The sequence below is a fragment of the Meriones unguiculatus genome, chromosome 3 (assembly GCF_030254825.1).
Source record: "Meriones unguiculatus strain TT.TT164.6M chromosome 3, Bangor_MerUng_6.1, whole genome shotgun sequence".
In the NCBI taxonomy this organism is placed as follows: Eukaryota; Metazoa; Chordata; class Mammalia; order Rodentia; family Muridae; genus Meriones; species Meriones unguiculatus.
In genome coordinates, this window is record NC_083351.1 from 162,869,471 (window position 1) to 162,884,053 (window position 14,583).

A 14,583-nucleotide genomic window follows, 5' to 3' on the forward strand; every position below is an offset into this window, starting at 1 on the left:
TGACTTTGCCTAAGAGTGCCTTATCTCCAGCTGTCATAACAGTTCCTTAAAGTTCATTTTATAGGTAAGAAAATTTAGAATGTTAAATGCTTCCCTTTCATTTTTCAGAAACTAATGAAGAGAATTAGCCTGAGGTATTACTGGCAAGTGAAACTGTGTCTGTTTAAAGTGTATGATGTGATGCTTTGATGCATATGTTAATATCGTTTTTCTAAGTGTGCGCAGCAGAGAGCAGCGAAGCCAGAGTGCCCGTCTAAGCTTCTCTCTGCGTCTGTAGTTGATCGGGCTGTCGGTTTGTATTCTTCTTGGAGGACATGGATATAGTACAGCGAAGGGAAGCAGCAGACAGAATTGGATTTCAGATAAATTGATCCAATAAGAAAAGGCTAAATATATGACACACATTTAGCTATAGAGAAAGGGAGTCTGAGAGAGCTTCTTCGGCTATCCCATCCATCTTCCGAGAGAGCCGGTGGATAGATTTTCTGTTCCCAGTGATGAAAGAAAAGTAGAGAATGTGTTTAAACTGCAGCAGGGATTAACGTGCTGTGTTAAGAAGAACAATATACTTGAACATTGTCTAGAAATCAAAGCTTGAAGTGAATTTTTGGACCACTCAAGACAAAAACCAAAGGTCGTCTGAGATATTGAAATGATTAAAGCAGAAGCCAACTCTTGAATTTTTAAGATAGACACCTCAGTTTGCACTCATAAACACCAAACTTAAAAAACGCTATACATTACTAATGTGGAGACTAATTTTGTAAAATGTTCTCTGCTATTTAAAAATAATATACAACCTTTGGAGACTTTTAAATTTACTTCTCTCTCCTGCTAAAAGTTGGATCAAAATGAGCTCCTTAAAATGATTCCAGAATTCTTAGATATATTTCTGATAACTTACACTCACATAGTGCTCTTGATTTGATAATATTTCCAACTTTCTTCTGCATGTCACAAATAGGATTTGTGTGTTTGTTTCTTTGAAATTTCTTGGATGATGCTGATTTGTGCTTTTTCTTCTCTACCACATCTATTCTAAGACAGCAGATTTATGCATTCTTTCATACATAGTGAACATGCTTGCCAGTGTAGAGTATATCAGGGCAGTAGGTTCTGTACGTTGAGCACATTATTTAAAGACTATGCATTGGAAAGCATCTTTTGATACACAGGGGATGTGGGATCTGTGGCCATATAGGGACTCCAGGGTCACAGTTTCAATACGTATGGGCAGATGTTGTGAGAATCATGTCTTGCAACATTTTGATCTGCCTATGTCACCTCTAAGCCTGCCTAGTAGACTGTGATTAAGAGTTCGCTGCCCAGGTATCTGTGTGTAAGTGCTATTGTTTGGGAGAATGTTTGAAAGGAGATTTCTGTTTGAGACATAGTGACGAAGAACGGTACCTGTGGCATTTTAATTCATTTCAATTTTCTCAGTTAGACAAATCATCGTATTTCCCAAAAGATATCATAATTTATTATCCTCTGTATATTAATCATGAAGGAATTTTCATTGGAAGCAATAGATTTTATCTCAGAATTTGTTTTCTGACTACACCACCCCATACTTTTTCTTTCTGAAGTCCCGATGATTGAGCACAGGAGCTCCCACTGCTAGAGAAACCCTTTACTTCTGAGACATATTCCCAACCCTCTTCCTCCACACTTCTTCCCTGTCCCTCTTTATTTCAGATAAAGATTGTGGTTAAGGAATAAATTGGATCTCTTCACTCAAAAATAGAGTTGGAATCAATATGTTGATTTTTTAATTAATTAAATATTAAAGTTCCTGTATGTTTTATTATTATATGTCAAGCATATTCCCCTTCATAGCCCTCTTCTCTCTGTGCTCTCTCTGTCAGTCCCCTTTGTCTCCATACATAGTTTTATCCTGTGAGTCTATGTATCTGTATACAATTTAAGGAAGACAAACATAATATTCATCTTTCTGAGACTGGTTTCATTCACTTACTATGATATCTCCAGTTGCTTTGATCTTTTTTCTAAACAACATGAATTCCTTGTTCTCTATGGCCAAAATAAATTTATTCATGTGGTGTGTGCAAGTGTGTGTGTACATGTGTGTGTGTGGCATTTTCTTTGTCCAGATTCTGCTGTTAAAAACTTAGGTTACTTCTATAATTAAGCTGTTGCAATTAATGCTGACAAGGTCATTGAAACTTTAAAAAGTAAAGATTTCCTATGGAAATCTATGATTGTTTAGGCTAGATGGCATGTTCTTAAGTTCTATAGCTACCTAATTTTATCATTTTCCTGGTTATGATTTTCTACTTATTTAATCAGCATTTTGTTTATTCTCTCTCTCTCTCCTCTCTGTCTCTTTACTCATGTTTAAAGATATTGTTGATACAAGCAAGTTGGAATGAATCTTTAATCATAAAATAGTTTCTGAGAGTATTAAAGTAAGGAAAGGAGACTTAAAGTCTGTAGAGGTTTCCTTGCTAGTAGACGTTAAAAAAAAAAAGTTTGAACATTGTTTTGGGCAGGAATATGGGTCATGATTTTCCTGGAGACAGAATCAGAGAACTCTGTAAAACAAAACATGAATTTTAAGACCATATATAGTTTGGAAAATTTCCTGGATTTAATCTGTTTTCACAGGGAGTGTTTTTACTTCACACGTATAACAACCAAAGTTTGCCAATTGTGGATCCAGTTGTGGAACACTTTATGGTTTGCTGATTCAGAATCCAACCATGGAACACAGCTGTAGGGCTCTTCTTGCTGTGGTTTGAGCCTCCATGAACTCAGAGGAGGGGAAAACAAATGTGATGGTTAAAGGTGTGGTGTGCTGGCAGAGTTAGTCAGTGGGAAATAATACCTAATGCTTTCTCTCTCTCGTAGCTGTACATGATAAAGGGTAGGTTTGGGTAAATGCTGGGAAGCTGGAAATTAGAAGACATGCTAAAAAACTGTTGTACATTTTTTTCACAGTCTGACTGCCCATACTCAGAAAAGGTCCCCAGTATTAAAATTCCAATGGACATCATGGAACAGCAACCTTTCCTAAGTGATAACAAACCCTTGGACAGTGAGTAGAACTAACCTCTTGCATGCTTGCCTGACAACAATCCGCGCTTGTTCCCAGGAGCCTCCAAGACTGCCTTCAACTTAACCTTCCCCTACACTGTCTTTCTTCTCTTCTGGGTGAAAATTTAAGCATCTTACTTCTTAGAAAACTTTATTTTTTTTCTGTTCCTAAAGCTTTACCCCTCTTTTTTTATTCATAACCTATTACATTTTTGTTTGATAGTCTGTTCGCTAAGTCATTGCCAGGGTTCTTTGTTTTGTTTTTATTGTTGTTGTTTTGTTTTCAAGAGCTAAACCATGTAACCATGTTTTTTAGTTGATTTTTTCCACTTATATTTAGAACTGCAGCTTATAGAGTATTACATCACTGTCTGTTACTGTTTATCCTCAATAGGTTCCCATCCATCATCAAATTAATTAAAAGAGAGAAGTAATACCCAGGGGACTCTCTGATCAATGAACTGATTGTTAAGATTTAGAATTTGGAATACTTTCAATTAAATTGGGAGTTGTAAAAAAATATAGCTAAACTAGATATAAGTGATATACGTTTTCCTTCCCAATTTCTTCTTCTTCTTCTTCTTCTTCTTCTTCTTCTTCTTCTTCTTCTTCTTCTTCTTCTTCTTCTTCTTCTTCTTTCCTTCTGTTTCTTCATATTGACATTCATAATTGCTCTGGTCTTTCTCCAGTAATAGGTTGGCAGCTACAGTGTAATAGCATGTGACCTGTTATCTTTTCCCCTGTGATTGACAATCCACTCTGTAGTAACATCTGTAGCCATCTTCAAGCTTTTCCAGTAGCATAAAGCAATTGCCTCCAAAGCATGTCATGCTTTGAGTTTTCATTTGAAGAAAATGTGTTACTTTGGGTCCAAATGTGCACTTCAGAGCACACTGTGAGTGACAACAAGGACACTTTTATTTCTGGTGGATGATACCACCCATTGTCAGTAAGAGGTTAGGGTTACCAAGAAAATTTGAAATAAATAACTCTTGATAAAAATATGGGAGCTATATAGTTATCAATTTCTCAGTAACAAATTACTCCCAAAATATAGCCCAAACATGTATTTCTTCTCACAGTTCTTGACGTTGAAAAATTTAAGAACTAATGAGTTGGTGATTCTGGTTTAGGGTATCAAGAGATTGCATAGTCAGCTGTCAGCTGGTCCTAAGGCCCTGAACACTTGACTGGGCCTGAGGCTCTGTTTCCAACCTGGGGCAGGAAGTTTCCACTCCGTGGTCTATGAACATTTCTATGGACCTGCCATGGCACAGGGACATGGTTGTCCCACAGAGGTAGCTGGCAATCTAAGCAGAAGCTGTGGTATTTTTACAATAGAATCCAAGGTCTAACAGTTCAGAGCCTGTGCCGTAGTGTGTTAGCTGTGAAGACAGCTCTGGAACGGTGTGGGAAGGAAGCACACAAGAACATAAACACCAGGAAACAGGAATCACTGGACAGCATTCTGAGGCAGGGTAACACCCCCCGCCCCACACACAAAACTGCATTTAAAGAGTAAGCTGCCTTATAACAAAGCTCACTTTAAACAAAGCTAACTAAAAACAAGGCTAACTTTATGCCTACCCTTATCAACAGAAATTAGCTAAGAATTTTATTTACAATTTCAGTTTCACTATCATATCCATTTCACTTTTTCTTTCTAGATAATCAAAGGCAAAGACAGCCTGTAAAGGTTACTTTAAAAAAAAATCATCAAAATTTAAGACTTGTGATAAAAATGTATGTACCAGTTGTTTGCCCTGTCAGAATCCCTTCACAAGTTAATAGATGGTTGACATAGAAGCTGACATATGGCCATTTTGACTGAAACTTTTCTAATAGTGTGGTAATCTTTGTAGGCCAAGGAAGAACAGAACTGATGAATTGATTAAACTGGAGTTGTAATACAAGGACCTCTAAACTCTCCTTTTCCTCTTGAATATCAGCAGGCAAGGCTGAAGTTGAGCACGGAGGGAAGGCTAAGGACATGCATGAGACATACAGAAGCTATTTTAGCCCCATGGCAAGGATTCCCCTCTGGCCTTAAAGGAGGAGGAGGAAATGATTTGGGCTCCATCAAGTTTCTTGCATGCTTAGCTTGATACGATGTTTATGGACACTGTCTAAACGTGATTTTCCTACTCTTTTCAGTTCTGAAAGGTGCCTTGGTTTGCATGGAGATTTTCATATTCGCTCTAATTTTACATTTTTACAAAAAGATTGACTTCCTTTCAATTATCTCCCCCCCCCAGGAGAAAGATCATCAACATTCCTTGAACGCCACACATCATGCTGATAAAATTCCTTTCCTTGAGTCGCTGGGTATACCAAGGTAAAGGAGAGTCAGCATTTTGCCTTGTGCTGTGGGAGGGGGCAACAGTGGGGCTTATGGGCAGATGCCTTGCACTCCTCTCTGGGACTTAAATAAATTACCCAGGGACCAGCACTCACCCCCGGCTTTGCCAATCAGAAGGATTTTAAAAGACCCGAGCTTTACTCTTAAGAATAATGAAAAATTTTCACTTTCATCAAGTTAACGGGTAGGATCCACATTAGTCCTTATGGTTTCCTTGTCCTGAGGTAACTGGGGTTTTCTGGTAGCTTTCTTCAGTGGTTCACCTCTCTTTAACAAGGGTCTGGAAATGACAGGTTCTCTCTGAGTCTCAGAAAGGGGACTGTGAATGTCTTCAAGGGTGCTGGTCTTGACCCTTGATTTCTAACAATATTATCCGTATGGTAGTCTCATTTATTTTTCTTTTGGGAATTTTTGCTATATATGAAATCTCAGGCAATTTCTGCTTGAGTTTACTATCATTTTACTACTTGCTTTCATTTAAAAGTCCCTGTTCTTAATCCACACGGAAGAGGTAGCATTAGAATGGAACAGAATGATGCATTTTAAGTATGCCCAGTGCATAAGCATTTCAGAGATGAGAATGAAAGTTGTATTTACTTCATGTTTCTTTTTTTTCTTTTCTTTCTGTTTAGTCCTCCTAGAACTCCAGTGAACGTTGTGCCTCAAATTAGAATAGAACTTGAGCCTGAAGACAACGATTATCTTTGGAGGAGCAAGGGAACAGAAACCACATTGTAACCTGTGTGTCTTTCTCAAAACTGATAGTTCTGTTGTTAACTGTTCTAATTTTTTTTCCTTTTTATGTCTATGTATCTTAAAATCTTTGTTCGGTCACTGGCTGAATAATACAGTCACTCTCTCTGCTTCTGTCTTGCATAGGTAAAATCAAGACAATACCGTCCCTTTTCTTAAAAAAAAAAAATGGCAACTGAGGGGTCGCATTTCTGTTTCCATGCATTCAGGTGTGTCCTCTGACCTGTAAATTCCTGTCACTCATGACACACAGAAACCACCCCTGTCAAGCAGAGATCAAAAGCATTAAGGAAATTTGCACCACCTTTTATGAAACTATTGAAGGAACTTACAACCTAAGCTTCGAGCTGTGCTTCCTGGCTTGGCTCTGTCTGGTAAGGCAGCCCTTGTACTGCAGACAGAATCCCTTCTTGCTTACAGAGCCCCCAAGACTGGAAAAGTGCTGCTACCAACCTGCCCTTGCTCGCCAACCCTGATCTTAGAGTTATCAAAAGCTGAAAACACTAAAGGTACTTTGCTCCCTGTAGAGAAACCTTTGCCACCTTTGTAGCAAGTGCTGGAATGTCCCTTTTCCTATGCAACTTTTTTTAACCCTTTAATGAACTTATCTGTTGAGTACATTGAAGAATATTTTTCTTCCTAGATTTTGTTGTTTAAATTATGGGGCCTAACCTGCAACTTATTTTTTTTGTCAACTTTTTAAACTTTTTTTTAATTACTGTAAAGAAAATGAATTTTTTCCTGCAGCAGGAAACATAGTTTTGAGTAGTTCTACCTCTGACCTGTAGCTGCCAGGCTTTCTGTAAAAATTGTATTGTATATAATGTGATTTTTACACACGTGCGTGCATACACATCCACGCGCGTGCTCTCACGCACACACACACACACACACACACACACACACACACACACACACTAGGGTAAGCCAGAAGGCTAGAACAAATGAAAAAGAAAAACAAAACACCATGTTTCTAAGAATCTGTTGGGTCGTTGGTTTTTGGGTTGTTTTCTTTTTTTCTCCCTTTCTTCAAAATAAATGTAACTGTTCTGTGAAGGAATTTGGGGAGGAGAGAGAGAAACGTGGAAGAAGGGTAACTTCTGTTATAGTGATGGTCATGCTGGAACAGACTCTGCTGTGTTACAATATTGATGTCCTACGCAGTATTGTTAGGGATTTCCTCATCTGAATAATTTGTGTGTTTGTACACGGACTCTGTGTGTGGCTGTTGCTCACTTGTGCAAAGCCAGAGAAAGAATGAGAGCAGACAGAGGGCAAAGTTGTCAAGCTCCTTGTGTCCATTTTTATAAAACCTCAACCACTCATGAGAAATCTGTCGGGGGCCAAAAAAAAAAAAAACAAAAAAAAACAAAAACATGTATCGTGTAACTTCAGGCGAATCTATCTTATCACTCAGATATCAACACCAACGTCACAGATACAGCGGTCCATACCTACAATACGAAAGCCATCAGAATGTCAACAGCCCAGTCACACAGCTACATACGTGGAGTAGGTGTGCACCATAGATCTGCAAAGAAAGCTTCAAGTGCTCATTGCCACGCGCTCAGAGGGTAGGGTTGTTAGACCACTTAGGCTATATGTGTGTGTGTATGTGTGTGTTCCGATACGCCATGTTGAAAATTAGACCTTTGTTAGCCAAATTGAGTGTGGCATTTGATTGCAAGGTTTCTAGTAAGCTACATCATATGCTACACGGATCATATAATAACAGTTTAGATGTGGAATCCATACTTTTAGACTTGCGGAACAGCAGTTGGGATACACACTCCCTGTAATAGGTTGCTGGAGGATAATAGAACCACACACTGGTTCTGGGGTGTGTTCTTATGGACACCCACTTTCTTACGTTAACTGAAATATAATTCTGCCCTCCTGAAAATTTGAGGATAACGATCTTATTATCCTAAGTTAACTGTTAATGGTCATAGCGTTCGGTCATCTTGAAACCTTAGATTTTATAGAAATTAGGCATGAATTGACCCCAGTCTTTTTCATTAAAATGATAGCAGCAAATAACATGTTGTCTGCTAACATCTCAAGTGATACATTTTTTTACATCACATTTGTATTCAGAACTGTCCTTAAAAATGATTATTATGCGGTATCTGGCTTTCTATTGAACCTTGTACATTTTTAGTGATAGATCCATCAGTGAAATGTTTAAAAGCATGCATAGCAAATGCAGTCTAACCATGATGTTAAATCAAAGCCGCTTGGATCACGTTTATGAAATCTCTGGTTTTATATATATATATATAAGTTTCAAATTATGAATCAAGTTTATGTAGGGATTCATGATCCTCCTCTTACTTTTCAGAGAGCTCCTGGAGTAATTTATCATTTCAGTGTTTGAGGAGCTCTTGAGGTTCTCTCTCGCCATTTATGGTCCCTCGTCTGTGGCTGGGGTGGGTGGTTAGTGTTCACGGAATGAACACAAAGCCACCCCTCACATCTGCTGCAGGCACTCTCATAACCACTGTAGTTCCCATGCTAACAGGCAGAACACCAAACCTCCATGGCCTCACCCCAGTGTCTGAATCTGGCTGAATTTGCTTAATTGGTTGATAGCTAAGCAGCTTTCATGGTGGTTTTGTTTCTATGTAAACTGGACACAAATACAGCAATGAATTCTTTAAAATGCCTTTCTACCCTTCCTCCCTGGATGTGAACTTGGAGATAAATGTTTCTTGAAGACCCTGAGTTGTTGACCAGAAATACTGTGGTTGTGCAAAACTGGCTGTGAGAGCAAGATGGGCAGGCTGAGCCTGCCTATCCTTGAAGCGTCGAAGCCTCCAGTTTGCAGAAACCCTTAAGATACTTGTCTTTTTCTACTGTGTGCAGAAACTACTTGGAATCCTAGCTGTTTTGTGTGTCAGAGGCCGTGTTGTTTCTGCTTCTTCTTCTTCTGGAAAAGTTGAGGGGTGGGGCTGGGACGTACTTACTTGAGAAGAGGCAAACTAAACCTCGCTCCTCGTCCCCAACCTAAGAGAAGCAGGGAGGGGTCTGCTGTCAATAACTCAGCTTATGTGCATTTTGGGCACATGTAAGAACACACACAGAGGAAATCCTTTGTCAGCTATGTGTTGCTGTTTAATATAGCAAATGATTGTCTTCCATGTTTTTGTTTCTTTTTTTTTAAACTGTGTTAAAGTACTTGAAATGTATTGACTGCTGACTATCTTTTAAAAACAAAACCATTTGAGTTATATTACAAAGGTTGGCATTGATCAGGAATGGGACAGAGTTTTCTTCACTCTTTTTCATGCCGCTTCATGATTTTGGTGCAAGAACCTGAGATTTTCTTCTTTATATTCTGGGATATTTCCCATCTGCTTTCCCAGCACGACCATGAAGCCCAGTTGGTACGAAGTGGCTGGGGACAGTCGGAAGACAGCAGCACTTCCCTGTCACAACAGCCTTGGGAGTTGTCAGATGACCCCGTGGAGCTTCATGGCAGCTGGGAATGAAAACCCTTTCATAATATATGTGAATCTGGCAGGCTGTGTTTTAACCAGAGATCTGGATAGATCTTATTCCTGGCTCATTTCATTGTGCTCTATGGATACACACAAGAATCCTGAATTTTGTTTCCTAGGCAAATACTGCAACTCAGGGCTAAAGTCACCCAATGAATCCTTAGAGCCTGAAGTCACTTTGTCCCAGGCCAACAATGTACAACAATTGCTGACTTGCCTCCTTGCAGCCATTTTCCTGGCTGGCACATATCCGTACACATCACTTTTCACAATCAGTACGCACTTTCAGATATTCTTATTTTTATTCTCTTAAGTCTTTATTAACTTTGGAGAAATGATGCTTCTTTTTATTTTAAATGAAGTAGATCAACATGGTGGAACAAAATGATAAAGAACAGAAAACATTTCAATATATTACTAATAATTTTTTTCCAATATGAAACCTAAAATTCCTATAACATAGTATTTTGCAGTTTTATGAAGCTTTCTATTGTGACTTTTATGGAATTAAGAGATGAAGAAGATGAGATATTTTAGCATTTATATTTTTCAAAATTAAATGTATACTTAAAATAAAGTAACTTTATGCATTTATGAGTGTTGGGTGCTTCTGTTCAACTCTGACTAATTGCTGTATTTTTTTCCTTTGGGTGCTGTAAAAACAAGTAGAAATATGAATGAATGAGAGCAACTGTCTGCAAATTGTGGTAATTTCTCTAGGCAGAAGGATAAAATAAATGCTCATATATGTGTGTAATATTAGAACATATATTTTATATGTTCTTGTTCGAGGTTCAAAGTAAATTCATATCAAATAAGGATAGTGAGAGTAGTTTCATGAAAAAAATGCTGTCTTTTTTTAGTTACTGAAATAAAAAGTATCATTTTCTTGAGTTTAAGGTGATATATACATATACACATGTATATGTACTCAATTAATTTTCAAAGGAAACCAAAAGGCTGTGAAGTGTAAGCATTCATTAAAACATAATTACTCAGATGAACAAAATCCAAGAATGATTTTTTTCCCCTCAAAAATCGATCCCCGGAAGATAGATTGCACACACTGCTCTCAGGCCAACTTGAGCTCTCATCTAACATTTAAATGGTTCTAGCAAATATCAGTCTGGCCCTAAGTTGTAGTCGGAAACTGGTAATAATGGCAGGTGAAAAAGATGGTGGGGAAGATGAGAAATAATTGTTGGGAGCAGAGAAAGGTTACATTGGGATGCAAAAGCAGTGAGGCAAAGACATTGTCCAGAACAGTCATTTAATCTGGAAGTTTCATGAAACGCTTTGCACATCTGGGTACAAGGTGAGTTGTGGTGCCATGATAGCACCCTACCTAGAAGAGATCAACTATGCAGGTGTTTTAGCAATTCTCTAAGAGAATCCATTCACTGTTGCCATGTGCACAACAACCAAATCAAGAAATCAGGATAAAAGCATATTCTGTGGACTGTCATCAATTAAGTAGCATTCAGAAAGTCTCCAAAGAATAATGATATGTTCCCAGAGAGATCATAACACTGCAGTATTTATGTAATAATAGACTGCTTGCGTTAAAAGAAATTGATATCTAGGGAAGTTTGTTAAGGTAGACTTGTGGAAAGTTACATAATGTTTGAAAAAGACAATCCTTTGACACAGTGATTAGGAACAAGGTAGCTCCAGCCTGAAGTGGAACCAACAGTGTCTCCAATGATGAAATAGCTTTTGAATGAGGTCTCTGCAGCAGAGGCTCGAGGTGGGGTTGTCAGCAGAGTCATTTGTGTAGCTGCCACCGGACCATTTTACATTTTTGTTAGACACGCCTTATTTTTACTGACAACATTTACACTGTGAAAAAGCAACATACATTTATATTCCCACATGTTTTCAGTATGCAACCTGGGATTCCCTACCTACTGGAGAACTAAGAAGTAGATCGTAGCTGTCTGAGTAGCCACATTGTATCTCAAGGTTAGGCAGGAAAGAAGGAGCATCTGAGTCTGGGTGGAAGCTCCACTCATCCTTCAGATTCTCCTCACCCTTTCTTTCCTCAGACTATCAGTCAGCTTATTTCTTTATTCATTCTCTATAGATACCTAAGTATCTAATTATAAAACACATAATTATCTATTTTGTATTCCCTGTAGATATATGGAACATAGATATGTAATTGCACATATGATTTGTGATTATCAGGGCATTTAATAAAGCATGCTGTCATTTATATAAGAAATATGTGTAAACCAAATGGAGTCTGAAGTGGAACAAGAACATAGGAAGAGAGGAGCAAGGGGAAACTAGTGATAAGAAGACTGATCTAGCAAGCATTAATAACTGAGTTCTGGAAAGAAATAAAAAGTTATAAAAGTAACTATAGAATGTATTCAGGGACTTAACCAAGTTTTTGAGTCTAGAGGCCAGGATGTCACAATAGATCTTAAAGGCAAAAATGTATTGATTCAATAATGATATAATCTGCTGATTAAATGATTGAACTGATTGTTTTAACAGCAAAACAAAAATGAGTTGCAATCAATGTTCAAATAATAACTTTAATAACTTAGAGACAGAATTAACAAAGATAAACCTGTATTCAGCTTGTTCATTAACTTTTGGAATCTGAACGGAGTGATCCAGTAATTTACTGAAAAGCCAAATGGGACATAGGAGTTGTACTTTCAGGTAGCTTACAGCCAAAAGGGGAAGGAAGTAGTGCAGCGAGAAAGCAGAGCCAGATGATCATGACAGCTGCTGAGAGACTGTGTCTCCTAGAACTGTCAGGGAAGCTACACCAATGAAGTCTCATCAACACGGCTTGCCTACACAAGAACAAGGATGACGCCAATAGGAATGCTGAAATAGGAAGAAAATTATCTTCCCCAGAAAAGATTCTCCTAATTGGTTGTCCGGTACCAAACGGTCAGCCCTTAAATCATAGGCATACAAATTACATTGTAGTGACCTGAGCGGATGGTGTATTTAGAGGTGTGTTTGTATGTAAGTGTGTGTGTGTGTAACAGTTAAAGAAAAAGAGCCCAGTAGTCATGAATTTGAGAGGAAGGTGAGGGAGGTAAATGGAGAGATAGGAGAAAGGATAGGGAAATAATATATTTTAATTTCTTTCTTAAAAATTATGTGTGGTTATAGAGATGGCCAAGTAGTTTATAGTAATTGCTGCTCTTGCAGAGGACCCAGGTCTGCTTCTCAGCACCCACATGGTGGCTCATAACCATGAGTACTCCAGCTCCAGGGGATTCGATCTCCTCTTGCAGCCTCTATGGGCACCTCAGCATATGTGCTCTCTCCAAATAAGTACTTGCAGACAAAGCACTCATAAACATAAAATGAAAGTGAATCTCTTTAAAAATCATAAGTGATGATAGGAATGTGTGCTGGGTAGAGTGGAAACCAAGTGGAGATGCTGATTGTTCCTTGTGGCAATAAGATGTTGGAAGGGACCTTGGTGTCATCACAGAACACACCCAGACACCAGATTCTCATCACAAAAGAGATTCATTACCGGGAAGAACAAGCAGAGGGCAGGGAGGGGCCTCCCCAGGAACCTACAAAGACAGACAGCAGGTGTTTCTGCATGATTGTTTTTTAAGGAGAAAAGGGGAAGACTGTGCCAAGGTGAGTTGTTAAATCCTGATTGAACAGGTTAGCCAGTGTGGCTAAGTAAACCTTGAAGTTTTGATAGTTGGACCTTGAAATTTTGGTTTTAAAGAAGGGAATATTCTGCAGAGGCTGGCTTTAAGAAATGTAATCTAACCATTCAACAAGGAAGAGGAAAGGAAAGAAGGCAAGACTGGGCAGTACCATGTCTGCAGTGCTTGGGTCTGGTAGAGAGCCCTTCAGATATGTAATTACCTGGGCAGTTTCTAAAGTACCCTGGAAGCTGTAAAAAAAAAAAAAGTGGGTGCCAAACAAATGGTGTTTGAAGTGGAATTACAAAAATAGATAAAATATGGAAGGTGAAAAACAAAAATCACGAAGGAGAGACTATTCAGTGTTTTGATGTCTCCTCCAAAGTTCACATGGAAGGTCAGGCTTCAGTGCAATGATATTGACAGTGAGGCCTTTAAAAGTTGATGGGGTCAGGAAGAAGTCTGGTGTCACGACTAGATCAATGTGTGTGCCATGGAGGGACCTGCTTAATTCGGGAACGTATTCCTTATGGGGATGAAACTGACCCCGGATGTTTCTTTCTGTTTACCTGATGTATCTCGTCTTTCCAGCATGTTAAAAGATAGCAAGAAGCTCACACCCACCAGAAGCCACACATCTTAGATTAGCCTTTAAATCTATAAGCCAAAATAAATCCTTTTTTTGCATTTATCTATCTAGCTATCGTCTATCTACCTAATCTAACTCTCATGTGCCTGTGTGCACAAATGCTGTGAGGCGTGTGTCAGAAGGCAGCTCTTGGAGTTCGTGCTCTTCTGCCGCCTTGTGGAATTAGGGATTGGATTTTAAGTCTTCTGGATGGAGCTCAGGTGCCTCTACTTGCTGGCCAGCCGTCCTGTCAGTCAGCCCCCTCTTCTCATTATGACTTACCCAGTATGTAGTGTTTTGTAATGACAGCAGAAAATAGTCTAAGGCACAGTGTAATTGTTCAATCAATTAATCATTCCGTAATTATTGGATACTGACCGTTGTCAGATTTTTTTGTGCAGATAAAACAGTGAAGAAAAAAAAAAAGGAGGCATAGTTCCTGCTCTCATGAAATGGGTGATTTAGAAGAAAAGATATACAGTGACTGGTTGAACGAATGAATGAAAGAAAAAGAATTACTGTGTTATAAAGGAAGAATGATGATAACAGGACAGAAGTATAGGGATAGCGGTAGACGGAGAGATGAGCGGAAAGAGACCCGGGCTGTGTATAGGATGGGTAGACTGTAAGGAAAAGGTTGGTGTAGGG

General features: G+C 38.7%; 1 protein-coding gene across 7 annotated transcripts in view; it reads left to right on the forward strand.

Annotated features, from left to right (window-relative positions):
• Positions 1 to 10,259, forward strand: part of Slc4a4 (solute carrier family 4 member 4) — a 426,516-nt gene extending 416,257 nt beyond the window's left edge. For 4 of the 7 annotated variants that reach the window (XM_060381236.1, XM_060381237.1, XM_060381239.1 and 1 more), the window contains 2 exons: positions 5,313 to 5,392; positions 6,049 to 10,259. In XM_060381236.1, the coding sequence (XP_060237219.1) occupies positions 5,313 to 5,392; positions 6,049 to 6,154 (186 nt within the window). In that variant the 3' untranslated portion in view covers positions 6,155 to 10,259. Of the gene's footprint in view, positions 1 to 2,961; positions 3,059 to 5,312; positions 5,393 to 6,048 lie in introns of all 7 variants that reach the window. The other 3 variants (XM_060381238.1, XM_060381241.1, XM_060381242.1) reach the window with 1 other exon arrangement.
• Positions 10,260 to 14,583: the final 4,324 nt, after the last annotated feature.